Source organism: Macaca nemestrina, chromosome 8 (genome assembly GCF_043159975.1).
Source record: "Macaca nemestrina isolate mMacNem1 chromosome 8, mMacNem.hap1, whole genome shotgun sequence".
In the NCBI taxonomy this organism is placed as follows: Eukaryota; Metazoa; Chordata; class Mammalia; order Primates; family Cercopithecidae; genus Macaca; species Macaca nemestrina.
This window is the reverse complement of record NC_092132.1, coordinates 145,630,726-145,648,040: the sequence shown is the minus strand read 5'-3', so window position 1 is coordinate 145,648,040 and position 17,315 is coordinate 145,630,726. Positions and strand designations below refer to the sequence as shown.

The 17,315-nt window shown below is 38.2% G+C and overlaps 1 protein-coding gene across 1 annotated transcript in view; it reads right to left on the bottom strand.

Moving 5' to 3' along the window:
• Positions 1 to 2,637: 2,637 nt before the first annotated feature.
• LOC105491174 (myotubularin related protein 9) overlaps positions 2,638 to 17,315 on the bottom strand; it is a 43,206-nt gene continuing 28,528 nt past the window's right edge. The window contains exons 7-10 of the mRNA XM_011757336.2: positions 15,408 to 15,549; positions 13,556 to 13,776; positions 10,634 to 10,785; positions 2,638 to 7,855 (exon numbers count right to left, since the gene is read on the bottom strand). Coding sequence (XP_011755638.2) covers positions 7,692 to 7,855; positions 10,634 to 10,785; positions 13,556 to 13,776; positions 15,408 to 15,549 — 679 coding nt within the window. The 3' untranslated portion in view covers positions 2,638 to 7,691. The remainder of the gene's footprint in view (positions 7,856 to 10,633; positions 10,786 to 13,555; positions 13,777 to 15,407; positions 15,550 to 17,315) is intronic.

Here is a 17,315-nt window from a genome sequence, read left to right as displayed (position 1 = left end):
ATTTCACTGAAGGACTCCCTTTAGCATTTCTTGTCAGGCACATCTCGCAGTAACAAGCTTCCTATGCTTTTTAAAAATCTAGGCATGTCTTAATTTCTCCCTTATTTTTTGGAGGACAGTTTTGCTGGATATATAATTCTCAGTTAACAGGTTATTTTCTTTCAACATTTAAAGTATATCATCCCATTGTCTTCTGGCCTCCATGAATTCTAATTAAAAATCAGTTGATAATTCCATTTAGGATCCCTTGTAATGTGATGAGTTGATTCTCTTTTGCTACTTTCAAGATTCTTGGTGATTTTTGATAGTTTTCATATAATGTGTCTTGGTGTGAATCTGAGTTTGTGGTATTAGAGGTTGTCGTAGAGGCTATAGAGGCTTCTTGGATTTGTAGACTTACGTCTTTCATCAAATCTGGGATGTTTACAGCCCTTATTTTTAAAATAATTTTTTGCTTTTTTCTAGGACTCTCATAAACCATATGTTGGTCCACTTGATGGTATCCTACAAATCTTTAAGTCTATTCACTTTTTAAAATTCCTTTTCTTTATGCTCCTCAGACTAGATAATTTCAATAGTTATATCTTCAAATTTGCTAATCCTTTCTTCTGCCTGATCAAAAACTACTGAAGGCAGGGCGTGGTGGCTCAGGCCTGTAATCCCAGCATTTTGGGAGGCCGAGGCAGGTGGATCACAAGGTCAGGAATTTGAGACAAGGCTGGCCAACATGGTGAAACCTCATCTACCAAAAATACAAAAATTAGCTGGGCGAGGTGGCATGCACCTGTAATCTCAGCTACTTGGAAGGCTGAGGCAGGAGAATTGCTTCAACCCAGAAGGCAGATGTTGCAGTGAGCTGAGATCATGCCACTGCATCCCAGCCTGGGCAACAAAGCAAGATTATGTCTCAGAAAGAAAAAAAAAAGCAAACAACAACAACAACAAACAAACAAACTATTGAACCATTCTAGTGAATTTTTTGTCTCAGTTATTGCACTTTTCAGCTACGAAATTTCTACCTGGTTCCTTTTTATATTTTTATTGATATTCTCATTTTGTTCAGACATCATTTCTCTGATTTCATTTAGTCGTCTTTTAACTCTTTGAGCATATTTAAGACAATCATTTAGTCTTTGTCTAGTAAGTCCAAAGTCTGGGATTCCTTAAGGATAGTTCCTTTCAATTAATTTTATTTCTGTGAATGAGCCAGATTTCTCATTTGTTTGTATGCTTCATATTTTTGTTATAACTGAACATCTGAATCTATGGAAATTAGACTTTCACCCTTTCCTAGGGTTTATCATTATAATTATTGAAGGATGTAGTTGTCTATACATTTAGTTACTTTTCAATGTTAGCATCAGACAAACTTAAATGCAAAATAAGTGATCTGCTTTCTTAAGTCAAAGTCTGGCTCTGTTATCCAGGCTGGCATGCAATGGCATGATTACTGTATCCTGGAACTCCTGGGCTCAAGCAATCCTCCCACTCCAGCCTCTGAGTAACAAGGACTGCAGATGAGCACCATCATGCCTGGTTAATTTTTTATTTTTTGTAGAGACAGGGTCTTGTTATGTTTCCCATGCTGGTTTCGAACTCCTGGCCCCATGTGATCTTCTCACCTCGGCCTTCCAGTGATTAACACAGACATATAGACCAATGGAACAGAATAGAGTGCACAGAAATGAATATATATGTGGTAAAATAATTTTCAACAAGGATACCAAGACCACACAATGGGAAAAGGACAGTCTCTTCAATAAAATGTTGGGAAAAGCTGAATATCCATATGCAAAATAATGAAATTGGGCCTTTATCTTACACAATATACAAAAATTAATGCAGAATGGATTAAGATCTAAATATAAGATTTTAAACTACAGAATTCCTAAGACTGCTTTTTCCCTCCAACAGTGGTGCTGTTTCTGGATGGATCATATCAGAAGGCACATGATGTTGATATGTCCCATTACTAATGATGTTAACTTTTCCTGAGATAAGGTGATATCCACCAGTTCCTTTCACTATAAAGTTAGTATTTTCTCCTTTGTAACTAGTAAGTATTTTGTGGAAGGCTATTTGGAGATTATATTCTGTTCTTCACAAACTTTCATCACCTGCTAGTTTTGCCATTCACTAATGGGCATTGCCTAAGTCAATGATTACTGTAATAATTTGCCAAATAGTGGCTAATTCCATTTTCTTTCTACATTTAATAGCTGGCATTCTACTCTAGAAAGAGCTTTCCTTTTACCCTCATTGATTCATCTGTTTATATTAATACATACTAAATCAGTAATATGTAGAATACATAATCCTAATTCTTGGGTGATATCTGTGAAGTATTTAGAAGGGTCACAATGTCTGCAGCTAACCCAGATGTTTCAGCAAAATAACAGTGTAACACACACACATACGTGGTATTAAAGCAAATGTGGAAAATGTTACCAATCATTCAGTCTAGGTGAACAATCATTAAATCTAGGAACAACCTAGGGAGATCGGTGTACCATTTTGCAACCTTTTTGCACATCTCAATTTTTTCAAAATGTAAGGTAAAAAACATATAGCAGATTTAATTGAAACACCATCCAAACCTTCACCAGTATTTGAAAAAAATTAAAATAAGCCCACAGGTTTAAATTATTAGCACTTAAATATATTCAAATTTTATTACTATTGTCTATAGAAATTTAACATTAGCCATCTGTGCAATTGTCCTCTGAGGCAGAGGAACACCATACACAAATATCACACACTAAGAACAGTACCGCATTTGACAAGACTGTTTCTTGATTCAGTAAACCAAGCTTGACAAACTGGCCAACCCAAGGTGAATGATTACAGTTATAGGATATAGATGAAATTATCACTTAGTGAATATTACAAACAATATTAAAATGTTACACAGACTTACAAAAGTTCAGCTTTTTTTTTTCCCCTAAGACTATATGTATATGTGTGTGTGTGTAGACAGGTTCACAATATAGAAACCTATACCTTACAGCACTCTTGAGGTTTTAGCAAGGCATACATTATAGACACATTTGCCATACAGTGCAATTTTACTGTGTAAGCCATGAATAATAGTGCACTTAAATCCAAGAGTCACATTCAAATATATCAAGAGAACAATCCGAATACCCGGCTATTGAAGAAATACACATTCTTTGTTTTTATAAACTAAGTTCTGCAAGTACAACATGTTTTTGTGTAGATGGTATTAGATCAATAAGGTTTTAAACAATGAGATTTAGGGTATATTTTGTAGAGTAATTCACCTCTCCAAAGATAACGTGCATTGTAAATGTGTTGGCCAGACATACACAGGCAGTGCTGTACAACTCAGTTTTATTACAAATCACAAATATAGTTAATTCTTAGACCTGCAGATGGTTAAAGAGAATGGCTCTAGAAGTCAGTAAATTCTCATCAGAATTACTCTGCAGGACAATGTAGTGTTTACAGTGAGCCTCATTATCTTCCACTAAATTGGGCACAAACTATTGTTCCACAGTGTAGTTCAAGAGCTAGGACATTAAGTTTCTTAAAAAGGATTTAGATAACAAGTTCAGACATTCTAATACCCAGTCCTAGAATTTCAGAGGGTCTCTTCTGGGACTACTGGTTTAAAGGAAGATGCTGTGGACAGTGGATTATAAAGACCAAGCAAAGGTAGAAGCAATTTTATTCAAGAAAATAAAGAAAACTGATACTATAAGAAAGTTATAGTATCAGTATATATTTTATCATCTAAGAATAAATGTAAATGGAGAAATGAGTCTTATAATGTTCTTTAAGATGGTGGGTAACATAAAAATACTATGTGGTAACAACTTAGAATACTAGGTCTGGAGGAGGAGAACAGGCCTAGCCCATGTGAAAGAATAAGCAGTAGCTAATCTATGTAGTCTTGAGGTATAGTATAAACCTGGAAAGTTCTCTGAACCTCTTCAGTTCAATTAAAACGACAACAACGACAACAACAACAACAACAACACTTTATCAAATGTACTGAATGACTTCATTCTCTGATAAATGTCAAAGCCTCCAGAACAGAGGATCAACTATTGTAACTATTGCCCATTTTTGGTCCAGGAAATACCCTTCTGATAAAGAGTGCTCGTAAAACCCTTGTGTTGTTTTCATTCATTCTATCTAGAAGTGGGCAAATACCAAAACCTTTATCCCAGATCAAGGTCTGATAATAAGTGAACCTGATGACCTACTTTAGACTGACAATTCAAACAGCTATTCCCGAAACCAGACAACTACAAGAGTTATGCCTTTAAGCAGAGTTTTCAAAGTGCAACTAAACATTACTCCTGTTTTTCACTTAAGGAGACTAAATTATGGTCAAATCTTTTCCATGATACTGATTTTTTATTTAACATAAACCAAATACTCACTGAATCAAAGAATAAAATGCCACGAAATTTCATCCTTTAAAACAAAAAGCAATAAAATTCCATCTCTAAGTCAGGTCTCAAAGTTCAAAGAAATGTTTTAAAATCCCCCATATGGGATTTGACATGAATGTCTATTATTGTCCCCCCAAGTCTTCTCAAAAATCACTTTAAAATCTTGCTTTGAGACCCTAAGTTTTCTTGGAAATAAAATACATTTATAGAGTTTTAAACCTATTGAATTTTACTATTTCTGCGTGCTTTCTTCCCATTTAATAAAATCAAAATAAAATTTTTTGACCAAACAATTATTTATTGAAAGGTCCTGCCACCAAAAAAGTTTCAGGTTTTTAAAAATATATAATCAACCAACAATGTTCTTCTGATTAAAAAAAAAAAAGTACTTATTTAAATCTGAGGATCCTTATATGTTCGATGAGAGGATTATGATGATCCTTGTATTTTAAAAATATTCTTTGCAGGGCCTACTTTATGTATCTCCCATATAAAAACCAGCTTTCACTCCACATGAATAGAGAAGACGCTGAATACGCAGGAATCTGATGATCTCTCACGTGATTATTATGGGCTCCTCCGGGGCAATCCGCTTGCTCACTCATTCTGCCACCGTGCTCTTCATTCAAGTGTTTAATGCCACATTTATCAAAGGCAACTCTCCAATGCAACGTTTAACAAGTGTCTTCTCAGGAGTGTATCCATGTCATTTATTCTTCTCATCCAAGAAAGGACGAACTTAACAGTACTACTAAAAACCTCTTCAAATTATATTGATAATGGACTTATTTTTGACAGTTTTTGGCTTTGGGAAAACTCAAATATTTGGATTACCAAATGATACTTTTGAACATACACTGATACCAAAGTTGATTTTTACAACCTGTAAACAGATCTGAAGTTTGGACAATTCCTAATTGTAAATTAATACTAAAATGCAAACTTGCCAAAACAGTATAGATTGTTGTCTCAGTAAGACAGCGCAAACGAAATGCGAATACCGTGCTATGACTGTACTCTGGCTCGCACAGCAAATGTGCATCAGGAAGACGGGTCTACCTTGATGGTACATCATCTCTGCATGACCAGGCCTAATACAAACTCCCTTGCAAGTTTCTACCCATGGAAGCCCTATGGCTGATCAACAGAAGCAGTGGGAGTCACTTCTGGCTTTTTCTTTACTTAGAGACAGGGTCTCACTCTGTTGCTCAGGCTGGAGTGGCCTGATGCGATCATAGCTCACTCAGCCTCAACCTCCTAGGTTCAAGGGATCCTTCTGCCTCAGCTTCCCTAGTGGCTGGGACTATATTATAGGCACACACCACCACACCAGGCTAATGGGAGTCACTTCTAAAGAAAACTCTCTAGATGGTTTTCCTTATACACCTGTTAGCTGAGAAGAAAAGGTTCCTTCATATATAATCTTGAGACAAAAAGAGAAGAAAACAAAAAGGTCAGCTGTATTAACAGGCATATCAAGCAATTTTGAGGGACCACAAAAGAATGAGGGCTGTTTCTTTCTTTCTTTCTTTTTTTTTTTTTTACAAAACTGAGATAGACATTCCACACAATGCAGAGCTATGAGAACATCTCTTATGCTCCTTGCCATGGGATTTTAAAGCCCTAAGGTTCATAACTACAGCAAAGAAAGTAAGTCAAAAATAAACTGAGCTTAAAGAAGGCAGCAGGCAAATTTTCCCAAAGAGACTGTGGACTGTGGGCTGCTGTGTAGCCTTTGCTACAAGGCTGAGGAAGCAGAAGAAAGATGAAACTTGGGCAACTGGTGATGAAAAGTATTTGCCATTTTCAAAGGCTTCTCAGTGTGGCCATAGATTTTGCTAGTCGATTTTTAAAAAACAATATTTTTAGCTCAACACACAGCTCTAAAGCAGAGTTCAGTGTAGTGTGTTCTCTTCTAAATGGTTATATACAGATGGTATGGAAATGGTTTTAAAGATTACTCATAAACTACCCTTTTAAAGAAAAACTAGAATTGGTTGTATTTGTTAAAATGAACAATGTCACCAAACAGAAGTGTAGGAGGGAAACACCGAACCACAAACATGTGGCGTTGCAGGCACAGACTAGCGGAGCGTGAATACGGCCATCACTGTTTCTCCCACACTGAAACACTCAAATACGTTTCTGAGGTTTCAAACACAGACCTATATTATAGTCATAAACTTCCCCCTCCACTTAAGTTGTATTTGCCTAACGTAAAATGGACAAATCAATAGAGCCAAAATAAATTTGCAAAAGGCTCAGGTCAACATGAAAATTTTAACCTTAGTATTAGTAAACTCTTAGAATACTTACAAATTAAAAAAAAAACCGCATACAATAAAACACACATACGCATACAAACCAGTGCAATAAGAACTTTAGACAAGGGCGGTGCATCTCTGGTTTAAGAAAACCGTATTTGTAACTTGATTATAACAAAAGAACTCTATTCTAGATGATGGTTTAATTTTACAACCAGCATTTGATACACATTGTATATGTATGGTCCAAACCTGAAAACCAATTCAACAGTAACAATTCTCAATCAGTAACAAATTCCTTCTTTAATTCTATATTGCACATACTTTTAGTGTCTACGTTAAAATAAATTTAACTCTTCTTAATGTAAATATCAGAGGACCATACCTATCACCCTTGTAGAAATAATTTACCTTGAATAACAGATTTTCCTTTCTTGACAAACAAGAATGAGAATAGATTCAGCTTCATTAGTCCAAAACTATTTTAAAGCAAATGGCTATTTTATGTGAAAGACACTGGAAATGGCTTGTTCAACACAAAATCCTTGGTTTATCAATTGCTGCCATTTTGAAAAACATTTCTATGGTAAGAGTGTTTAAAAGTCTGACCCTTTTTTTAAACCACCAAACAGTCCCTAGAGAGATTACCTGTCTCCTTGGCTGCTCTGGAATGCTGTTTGGAGAGTGGACGCAGAGAAAAAGCTTTGGATAAAATGGCATGAAACACAAATGGCATTAAATAGGTCATCTATTTCACATAAAAATAAAATGACTAGCACCTCCTCCCGGCTCCCAAAGTGACAGGGCCTAACAGGCCACATGAAACGTGAGTTATGATAGTAAGTTTCATTATCCATACAGTATTGAGAAATCCATTACATTAGAGGGGACCCACGTCTAAAGCCTTCACTTCAAGGCTACTGTGTAAAAGTGAACTGAAGGGCACAAGGAGAGAACGGTGGACACGGGCCCAGGAAGGTCCTTGCAAACGGTGCGAGGAGACCTTTCAGGGACTCTCTTGCATCCCATTCTCTGTTTCCAGTTCTGCCAACTGCCTTCTAAGGATATTGACTTTTGCTTGTAATTCCTTATTATATTCAATGATGTTAACCATTTCTTCATATGCTTCATCCAAATACTTAGAGGACCTATTCCAACGTAGGAAAATACCTATTGAATCCAGGAATGGAAAACAGAAGGAAGAAAGGTATAAACACTGGATTAAAATTATATTTGTGGATAAGATATAATTTACGTATTATATATTCTTTTTTCTTTTGTTGCCACAACTCACATCTGTGTTTTATTATAATCTAAAATATACAGGAATCTTGAGGTACGGAAAAGGATGCAACTGAATACAATATCTGAGAAGTCACTACTTGCATGTACATGCTCACTGATTCTTCAGAAACATCCCACAAAATTATCAAATAGATCCAAACACCATTCTACGATATATTCAGGAAAACAAGATGATAATTTACAATGTCATAAATTTTCCAATTTCACAATATAAATCATTTATAATTATAGAATTTTGCTCAGACATGTAAGATCCCTTAAATGTGTGAAAACATTTTCACCAGAAAAGTGACAACTATGGTAAAAGCAGAACCACATATGTTGTTATTTGAAAGCCTGAACTGTAGCCCATGCGCTCACACACCTCTCTCCCTGTTACGTGAGAGGCAATCTTTCAATTCTGCAGGCAATTGCTTCTTTCCCCAAATAATAATAATTATCCTTTTATTATGAACCAAAAGGAAATATTTTCTCCTCTCCATAGGCCTATGTTAACTGTATCACACCAAAATAATGCCTTACAGATACTCAAGGAAGGAGGCATGAAAACCTTCCAGGCTGCACCACGTCAGCTGGCAAGTTCACAAAGGTTTTATGATTCATTAAAACACTCTCTACAAACCAAACTGCCTGGGTCCTAATGAGCTCTTCTATGCAGGTCCCAACGTCACACGTCAGGCTCTATCAGAAAGGGAAAGCAGAACCACAGCGTAAAGCCTGACCCGCCCATGTTGATTCTTCTAATTCAGGAATTACTAAATATTAATGGTTAGCTGTGATGTAAATTTAAACAGCAGAGAGGCATTTTAAGGCCGAAGAGCAGTCTCATCCAACATATATGCCTACCATAGGATTTTACCTAATAGAGAGCTTCTTTCTCCCAGCTCTAGGTTGAGGAGCATGAAACACATACTGAAACTCTGGCATGGCAGGACTTAATCCACAGAACAAGGATTTCATCCCATTACTTATCTCTAAGCTCCACAAGGAGGTTTGGTACAAAGCAATTAAATCATCCTTCAGGCCACCCAGCTCCCAATAGGGGTTTTCTCCCGAACAGCTACGCTCATTTCAGTTATTAAACATGACAGTGGCTTTTAGGTACGTTGTCCCAGAAGTCCTAAATGGGAAGAATACTGTAACCTCTCATTTAAGAGATCACAAACCCTGTACTGTGACTGTGACAACATCACGAAAGTAAGCAAAGAGAAGTTCTGAGCAGTCACCATTCCTTCACAAATCAAAGCACTAAAGCTCACACCCAGAACCTCAAGACCATCTAAGGCCATTTCCCCACAATGCTAACTAGGGGACGCTTCAATAGATAAGATTAGAAGCATGAACTAGGTGGAAGGAAGCCACTAATGGCAGATAAGCCAAGAGGAACTAGATGTGACAGCTGACATCCAGAGAAGAGACAGAAACTGACTTGGTCTCAGACTGAGAGGACAAAGCAATCTGAGACCATTTCCACAAAGGGCAAATAGTTTTCCACACATGAATTGCCTTTGAGAGTATAACATACTAGAACACGGTGTAACAAGTGGCATTAATGGTAATTCCGTTTAATTTACCAAACAGCTACCATTCCTGTTACATATACTTTATGCTGTTAAATATAAACACGAATAAATATGTGCTTATTATCTTCAAACTAACTTTAAAAAATTAAATGGTATTTCAGAGTCTTTGTTTAATGAAAAACTATACAGTTTAGATAGATTTTGGTTATTTTTATTTTTATTTTTTTGAGAAAGTCTTTCTGTGTTACCCTGGCTAGAGTGCAGTGGTGTCATCTCTGCTCACTGCAACCTCTGCCTCCCAGATTCAAGTGATTCTCCTGCCTCAGCCTCCAGAAGTAGCTGGAACTACGGACTTGCACCACCCAATTAGCCTGGCTAATTTTTGTATTTTTAGTAGAGACGGGGTTTCACCATGTTGGCCTAGGCTGGTCTTGAACTTCTGACCTCAAGGGATCCACTCACCTCAGCCTCCCAATGTGCTGGGATTATAGGTGTGAGCCACCACACCTGGCCAGATTTTGGTTATTAAGGGGCTAAGCTTCAGTAGTTGGAAAAATCAGTGTATATAAAAAAATCTGCTTTAGACTAGATTTAAAAATGAAGCATATAGTCCCATAAGGACAGTGAAATATCTGTGTTACTGAATTCATGGTATTTTGTACCCATTTATAGAAACTTACTGGAATGCCCAGCCATGTAACTCTTTAATACCGTTTAATACATGAACCTAGCCTAATGACTGCTTAATTAAGGGACAGAAACCCTCCCTGAGGAACTTACAATTTATTCATGTCCCAACCACCTACCAACTTAGGTGGTAGGCAAAGAGTAATATACTTAGGCAAAGAGTAATATACTTTCTTATCTAGAAAAAATATCCAACATAAACAGCAATGTAAAGAAACACTGTTAATTTCTCAATGGGAACTGAAAACAAAAAAAGTGTGGCTAGCTAACTGATTTGAAAGAAAGAACCATGCCCACATTGAGAATGACAATTCACACAGGTCTGAGGGCCACGTCCAGCTCATCATCTTCATATATCACCAACAGCACACACCCACAGGCAGCCGCGTGGACACCTGACCGTTAGGAAGTTTGCAAAGGATGCGCGGTTTACCTTCCCACAGCGGAAGGCTCTGCGGAGCAACTGAAGGCCAGATGACAAGGTTGTTGGCTTCAAACAGGGGGTTGGTGAATTTACTCAGCTCACCGGGCTGATTGACCCAGGACCACAAAGACATTGTCTTCTGCTGTAGCTTCAACTTACACCTGCTCAAGAAAGAACACTGCCATTAAAGTAATTCATTTATGACCACCATTATTAAGTGCTCCTCTCACTAGGACGATTTCTTCTCAGTATGGCAGAAGACAGAAGGTAAGACTTTTAGTAGAGAAACAAAATGTTGAAAAATAAATAGATTTGTCAGAAAGCTCACCCGGCATTAGAACTCTCAACAACAACAAAACAAAGAGTATTTTACAGGCTACCAAGAAGCTGGCAGGAGGATAAAAACAGAGTCTGGTCACATCAGCTTTGGTGTTAAACCTTAACCCAGAGAACATGACTGTACACAAAAGTCCTTTGTTGTATTTGGTATTCTATTTTAATTAAAAATAGCTAAGTATAAAAAAAACTAACCTTTTTGTTTCTGAGAAGCCTACAATATAAACACAAAAATTAGACACTTTTCGACATTTATGTCCTATTTATTTTTATAGTTTCCATAAGAAAGGGCTTGTTGTGCAGAAACAAACAGGATAGCTTACAAATATGAATGCCTGGATAGACCCCAGGGTCTTTATTATTCACACTGTTTGATAACCACTCTCTAATTTGTTTTTTTTTTTAATTTAATTTTTCCATAAGTTATTGGGGAACAGGCGGTATTTGGTTACATGAGTAAGTTCTGTAGTGGTGATCTGTGAGATTCTGGTGTACCCATCACCTGAGCAGTATACATTGAACCCTATCTGTCATCTTTTATCCCTCGTCCCCCTTCCATTACCTCCCTCATGACCCCAAAGTCCACTGTATCCTTCTTACACCCATATTAATATTAAAAATGGAGGTTGAGTCAAATTTTAAACAAAACTTAAAATTCTTTAGAGACTTAGCTTTTAGGGAAAATAAATTACATGTACATAAAATACAGATTGTCAAAGATGAAAAATCAATGTGAATCTTGATGTAAATACATATTTAATCTATATCCACATACAATGAACAGGATTCATAATAATTCTAAAACTCTGGAACACTCTTTATCCCGTAATAAACTGTCAGAGAAGGATTAACAGTCGATTGGCACGTTTTAGAAAAAAATATATTTTAACACAGATTGAAAGACAGCCTGTGGTAAACCTTACATCAACCAAAAAGATAATACATTCGATTCTCATAAGAATTTATTTAAATTGAAATTTTATTATAAAGTCAGTTTTGTCTCTGAAACCACATTATTTATGAGCTATGTGCAACTTAGTGCATTCTTTTTGAGCAAGCAATAAAAATAATCCACATAATCACAGAGCCTATGTGGCACTGGACTTTAACTGCTGGGATAGCATGTCCCACGCTCTGTTCCCAGGAACCAGGGATGACAAGGACAGGACATTCTTGTACCCACTGCCTCCAGCCCTGTGCCCCCTGCCCATGGCCGGCCAACCACTGAACTTGTTCTGGCTGAGCCTGACACCACTTCAGAATCCTTCCCATTCAGCATTGCTGGCAGCCTCTACCAACTGGGAAGCAGAATGGGAATCTAGTTTGATCCCTTCTTGAAAGCTAGTCCTGAGGATATTAACAGGTATAACACCAAAAAAAAAAAATTCATCGTCAAACACATTTCTTAAATGTTGAATTAAAATTATATACACTGCTTTACTGAAGGGTGTCTTAAAGCCTTTAATGATTATGTGTTTGTGACCCTCTAAGTGGAGACGATATTATGCGCATTCTCCAAACTTCCTTGGCTATAGAAATTGCCAATCCCTTCTGTCCCTCCCTGCCAGAGTACAGTCCAGGGCTAAGCAGCACATGCTTTAGAAAACGGTGGCTGCCAGCAATGAGGCAAGGAAGCCTGGTGATTGTACCCTAAGGAGATTACCAGGCAACCTCTCTGAAAAATCATTCTGATGTGAATCTTCTAAATGAACCTATACACTTGATGGTGCCTGGGCTGGGAGGTGAGTTTGTTACTCTGCCTGAGGACAGTTTCTAGGTGTAACAAAGTCTAGAGCAAGAGGGGGAAGACCTGTAATTTAGGCCAGGGATCCCCAAACCCCAGGCCACGGACCAGTAAGGGTCCGTGGCCTGTTAGGAACCGGCTACACAGCAGGAGGTGAGTGGCAGGTGAGCGTGTATTGCCACCTCCTGTCAGATCAGCAGCAGCATTAGATTCTCTCAGGAGCGCAAACCCTACTGGGAGCCGCGCATGTGGGGGATCTAGGGTGTGCCTTTATGAGAATTCTCCTTATGAGAATCTAACGCCTGATGAGCTGAGGCGGAACAGTTTCACCCCAAAACCATCACCAATTCCACCGCCACCCAATCCACAGAAAAGTTGTCTTCCACGAAACCGGTCCCTGGTGCCAAAATGGTTGGGGATCACTGCTCTAGGCCACACTTTTGATGACCAACTGGCTGTATGTCCTGGGAAAAGTCGCTTAACTTCTCTGGATCTTACTTTCTTAATAAAATTAGAGGGAAGAGCTAAATTATAAATTAAGGCTTTTTGCACATGTAAGATACTATGATCCTATGTTAAGAAATTAACATTTAAAATGATTGCCCCTTAATTCATGTATGGACTAATTTTAATCTAACAGAACAAAGTCTAGGACACGCTCTCACCTAGCATGAGATTGTCTCATAATAAGAATATACTTCAGATCATTTAACTTATAATTAACTGTGGCCTTAGATTTGGCTCTAATTTTAACATAGAGCCAAATCGTGGTCTCCTAGGAGATTTTGGCTACTTAGAAAGTAGCCAAAACAAAGGAAAAGGAAAGGTCCCCACGTGAGCAGCGTACTCACCTTTCACTTTCGTTGTTGCCCAGAAATGTTCCAAACTGTGAAGCATAAGCATGCTCGAAGAGCATGATGAGGAAATTCTCATTAAATTCAAAAGAACAGGGAAACTGACGAAGGATCTGCCACACGCAGTCCAAGAAGAGAAGAAATACAGGAGCCTCCCACTTCTGCTTGGTGTTACAGTAGGCTGATTGTGCATAGCGCTGCTGGAACGGGTGACCAGCCTGGGGGAAGATGGAGGCGTGACAGTCATATCCTGGTGAGATCACATGACAGAGCATTCTACTGACACCACTACACACAATCACAGAACCGACACCACTACACACAATTACAGTGACACTCCTAGTACCTGGAACATCATATAATTAGGGTAGCTGTTGTACAGATTAATGATTTCTTGGTACAAAATAAATAGTTGCAGCAACTAAGGAAAAAGACACACTTCCAAATCCTTAATGAGGCTGTGCAGCTAAGGTGTGACCACAGGAACTGCATTGCCCTTGGAATATCCTATGGAAGAATAATGAACTTAAGTAATAATAAACTTACAAAATAAACCTTTCTAGGTCTACAAAATCTGGAGCAAAGTCAAAGAACATAAGCTCTCAGTACAAACAAAGAATCATCATCACCTCTATCTAACGCTGTAGATTGTCTTGTACACTATACAAACCTCACCCTAAGTGGAGACAGATATGGAACTCTGATCAACTTTATAACGTCAGCTCTGACAGTAAATCTCTAATTACATATGAAAAGTTATTGGGTTGAAAGATCTTTATGAGTACTTTTCTACTGGAGATAAAGCTGTCCTTAATTACCCTCTTCTCCCAAAAAGAATGGCAAGAGTCTGCCATCTACTGACCAAAGTAAATTTAAGACTCATTTGACTGTCTTGTTCAGAACCCAAATACTGACCTTAACACAAATCATACTCTGCTAGGAATTTCACAGATCTGCTTTGTCTCTGGGTCCTTCTGCTACTGTATGTGACAAAGGTAATGCCACAGAAATTTTACAGTGGTTCATAGAATTTTGATATCCATTAAAATAACATATAAATAAGTCAGTCACACTCATTTGTCTGTCTACTATGCATCATGAGGAATATAGCTCAACAGACTTTCGTCAAATATGGAGCATAAACTTAGGATGGTCTGACTTAAACAGAGGTAAGGTCAGTTGTCAGGCAGGGTGGACATGGTGTACGTAACAACATTAGTACATAATAAATGTGAATTGTAACCAGAGGGCAAGATATTCTTTTTGCCAGAAAAACGTCTGCTTTCAAGATATGTAAGCATTTGTGTTCAAATACAATCATTTACCAGGTTACACAGTAAAAATATATTCAAAAGCAATCTCCGTGGAGGATAGCAATCCCCGTTATGAATGAGACCTTTATTTTGGTAGCCATCCAACATTACATGATTCAGCTTTCTCTGTGAAGGAAGCTTCACAGGGTGGAGCAGCATGAGCAAAAGGCAGAGGGGCTAAAGTGCTTTCCTTGCAACTACAGGCCCCACTCCCCATTCCCCGAATGCTTGTGTCCTTGATCCATCAAGACCCAGCTTCTGGGAGACCGCACTATGCTTCTCATTCTTTGTATTTCTCCTGTATGTGACAAAGCACAGCCAACAAGAGTTTGCCAAGTGAAGGAAGTGTCAAGTGAGGAATACAGGCAAAGAGACATCCAGAAACGAGGAGAAAGATTAACTGGCCTGCAGGAAATTAAACACACCATTTAGAAATTTTAATCAATCAAAAATTCACACATTATGTCAGCTACCACACAAACCAGGATCACAGCATCAATGAGCAGTTCCTCTGTGAATCAAACAGCTCTTCTCACCTGTAGCCACTCTCTTTCAATCAGGGCCTCAAAACCACGAATGGTCCTGCTTCTTGGCTCCAAGATGATCTGGGCCAGGGAGGTCACCTGGAGTGTGGAATCAGTTCCTTCTGTTCCATGAATCAATATTGATGCTCCTTCCCTGATAGGAAAATCAGGGAAGAGTACAAATGGGAAATGCCCGACACGGTCAATGAACTCTGTTAGTAGCAAGTGTTTATTGAGTACAACATTTTAGTCTACTGAGTCCGGTCTATTCAGTGTATTGAGTACAACATTCTGCTCTGACTTGTAGAGTTCAGAATCTAAATCTAAGGCACACGATAGATAAGCTTCTCTTGGGAAAAAATACGACTATAATGAATCCCAAATTTCACATGGCAAGACCTCTTTAAGTTGTAACCAATTTCATAGAAGCTTTCAGCTGAATTTTTCTTTCCTTTTACAAAACCAAAAAGCAGTTCTTACCACAGAAGGCATTTACCCTTTCCGCTTTAATCACTGTTAAAGCCTCCTCTCATCAAACCTACAGACATACACTAAAATTATTTTTCTGACTTTGACTCTACCTTTCCACCATCAGCTGACTATAAGGACACCTTCAGAAACTGTAATTCAATCTGGAAAATGAGACCTAGACCACACTTTGAGAAAGATGACAACAGGAAAAAAACAAACATAAAACTGTCAATCTAGAAAGTCAGTGGTAAAGATACCACTGCATCATGAGACTCATAAGTGTCTGGAACCCCGTTATTCTAAAGAGAATGAAAGAAAACACCAAAACTAAATTTACTATATCTTCTCCCCTCCCCTTCTTCCGCCTTTCTGTTGAAACAATGAAGGAAACTTTGGAAAAATAAAAACCACCACCTTCACACAAAAGCTTCCAGTTTGGTTACTATTGTCAGTTTTTACCCATGTACATACATACTACATAGAGCTTTAATAAGAGGCAATTTCCTCTATTCTCACTCTTATTCTACACTCGTAGCCTTCCATGTTTGTACGTCATCTTCAGAACTAGGATATTAACAGTCGCAGGCACAGCTCATTCACGGAGCTTCCCTTGGTTGCTCTTCACAGATACTGCATTTTCCACAAATGGAAGGTTTGCAGCTATCCTGTGTCAAGCAAGTATGTTGGCACCCATTTTCCAACAGCATGTTTTACTTTGTGTCTCTGTCTCATTTAGGTAATTCTCACAATATTTCAAAATTTTTCATTATTATTACAACTGTTACGGTGATCTGTGATCAGTGATCTTTGATGTTACTACTGCAAGTTTTGAGGGCATCACGAACCACGTCCATATAAGACAGTGAACTTAATCGACAAATGCTGTGTGTGCTCTCACTGCTCCACTAACCCCCTGTTCCTTTGACTCTCTCTCTTTAGGGACACTCTCTATTCCCAGAATCACAACAACATTGACATTAGGCCGGCCAATTAATAACCCTACAATGGCCTGGTAAGTGTTCAAATGAAAGGAAGAGTAGCATGTCTCATTTTAGATCAAAAGCTAGAAACGATTAAGCTTAGTGAGAAAGGCATGTCAAAAGCTGAGACAGGCCAAAAGCTGGGCCTCCTGCTCTAGTTAACCAAGCTGTGAATGCAAAGGAAAAGTTCTTGATGGAAATTAAAAGTGCTTCTCCAGCGAACACATAAATGATACAGTGACACAGCCTTACTGCTCAAATGGAGAAAGTCTGAGTGGTCTGGATAGAAGATCAAACCAGCTGCAATATTCCCTTAAGCCAAAGCCTAATCCAGAGCAAGGCCTTCACTCTCCTCCATTCTACAAGGTTCTATGAAGGCTGAGAGAGGTGAGGAAGCTGTAGAAGAAAAGTTGGAAACTAGCAGAGGCTGGTTCATGAGGTTTAAGGAAAGAAGCCATCTCCCTCCAAC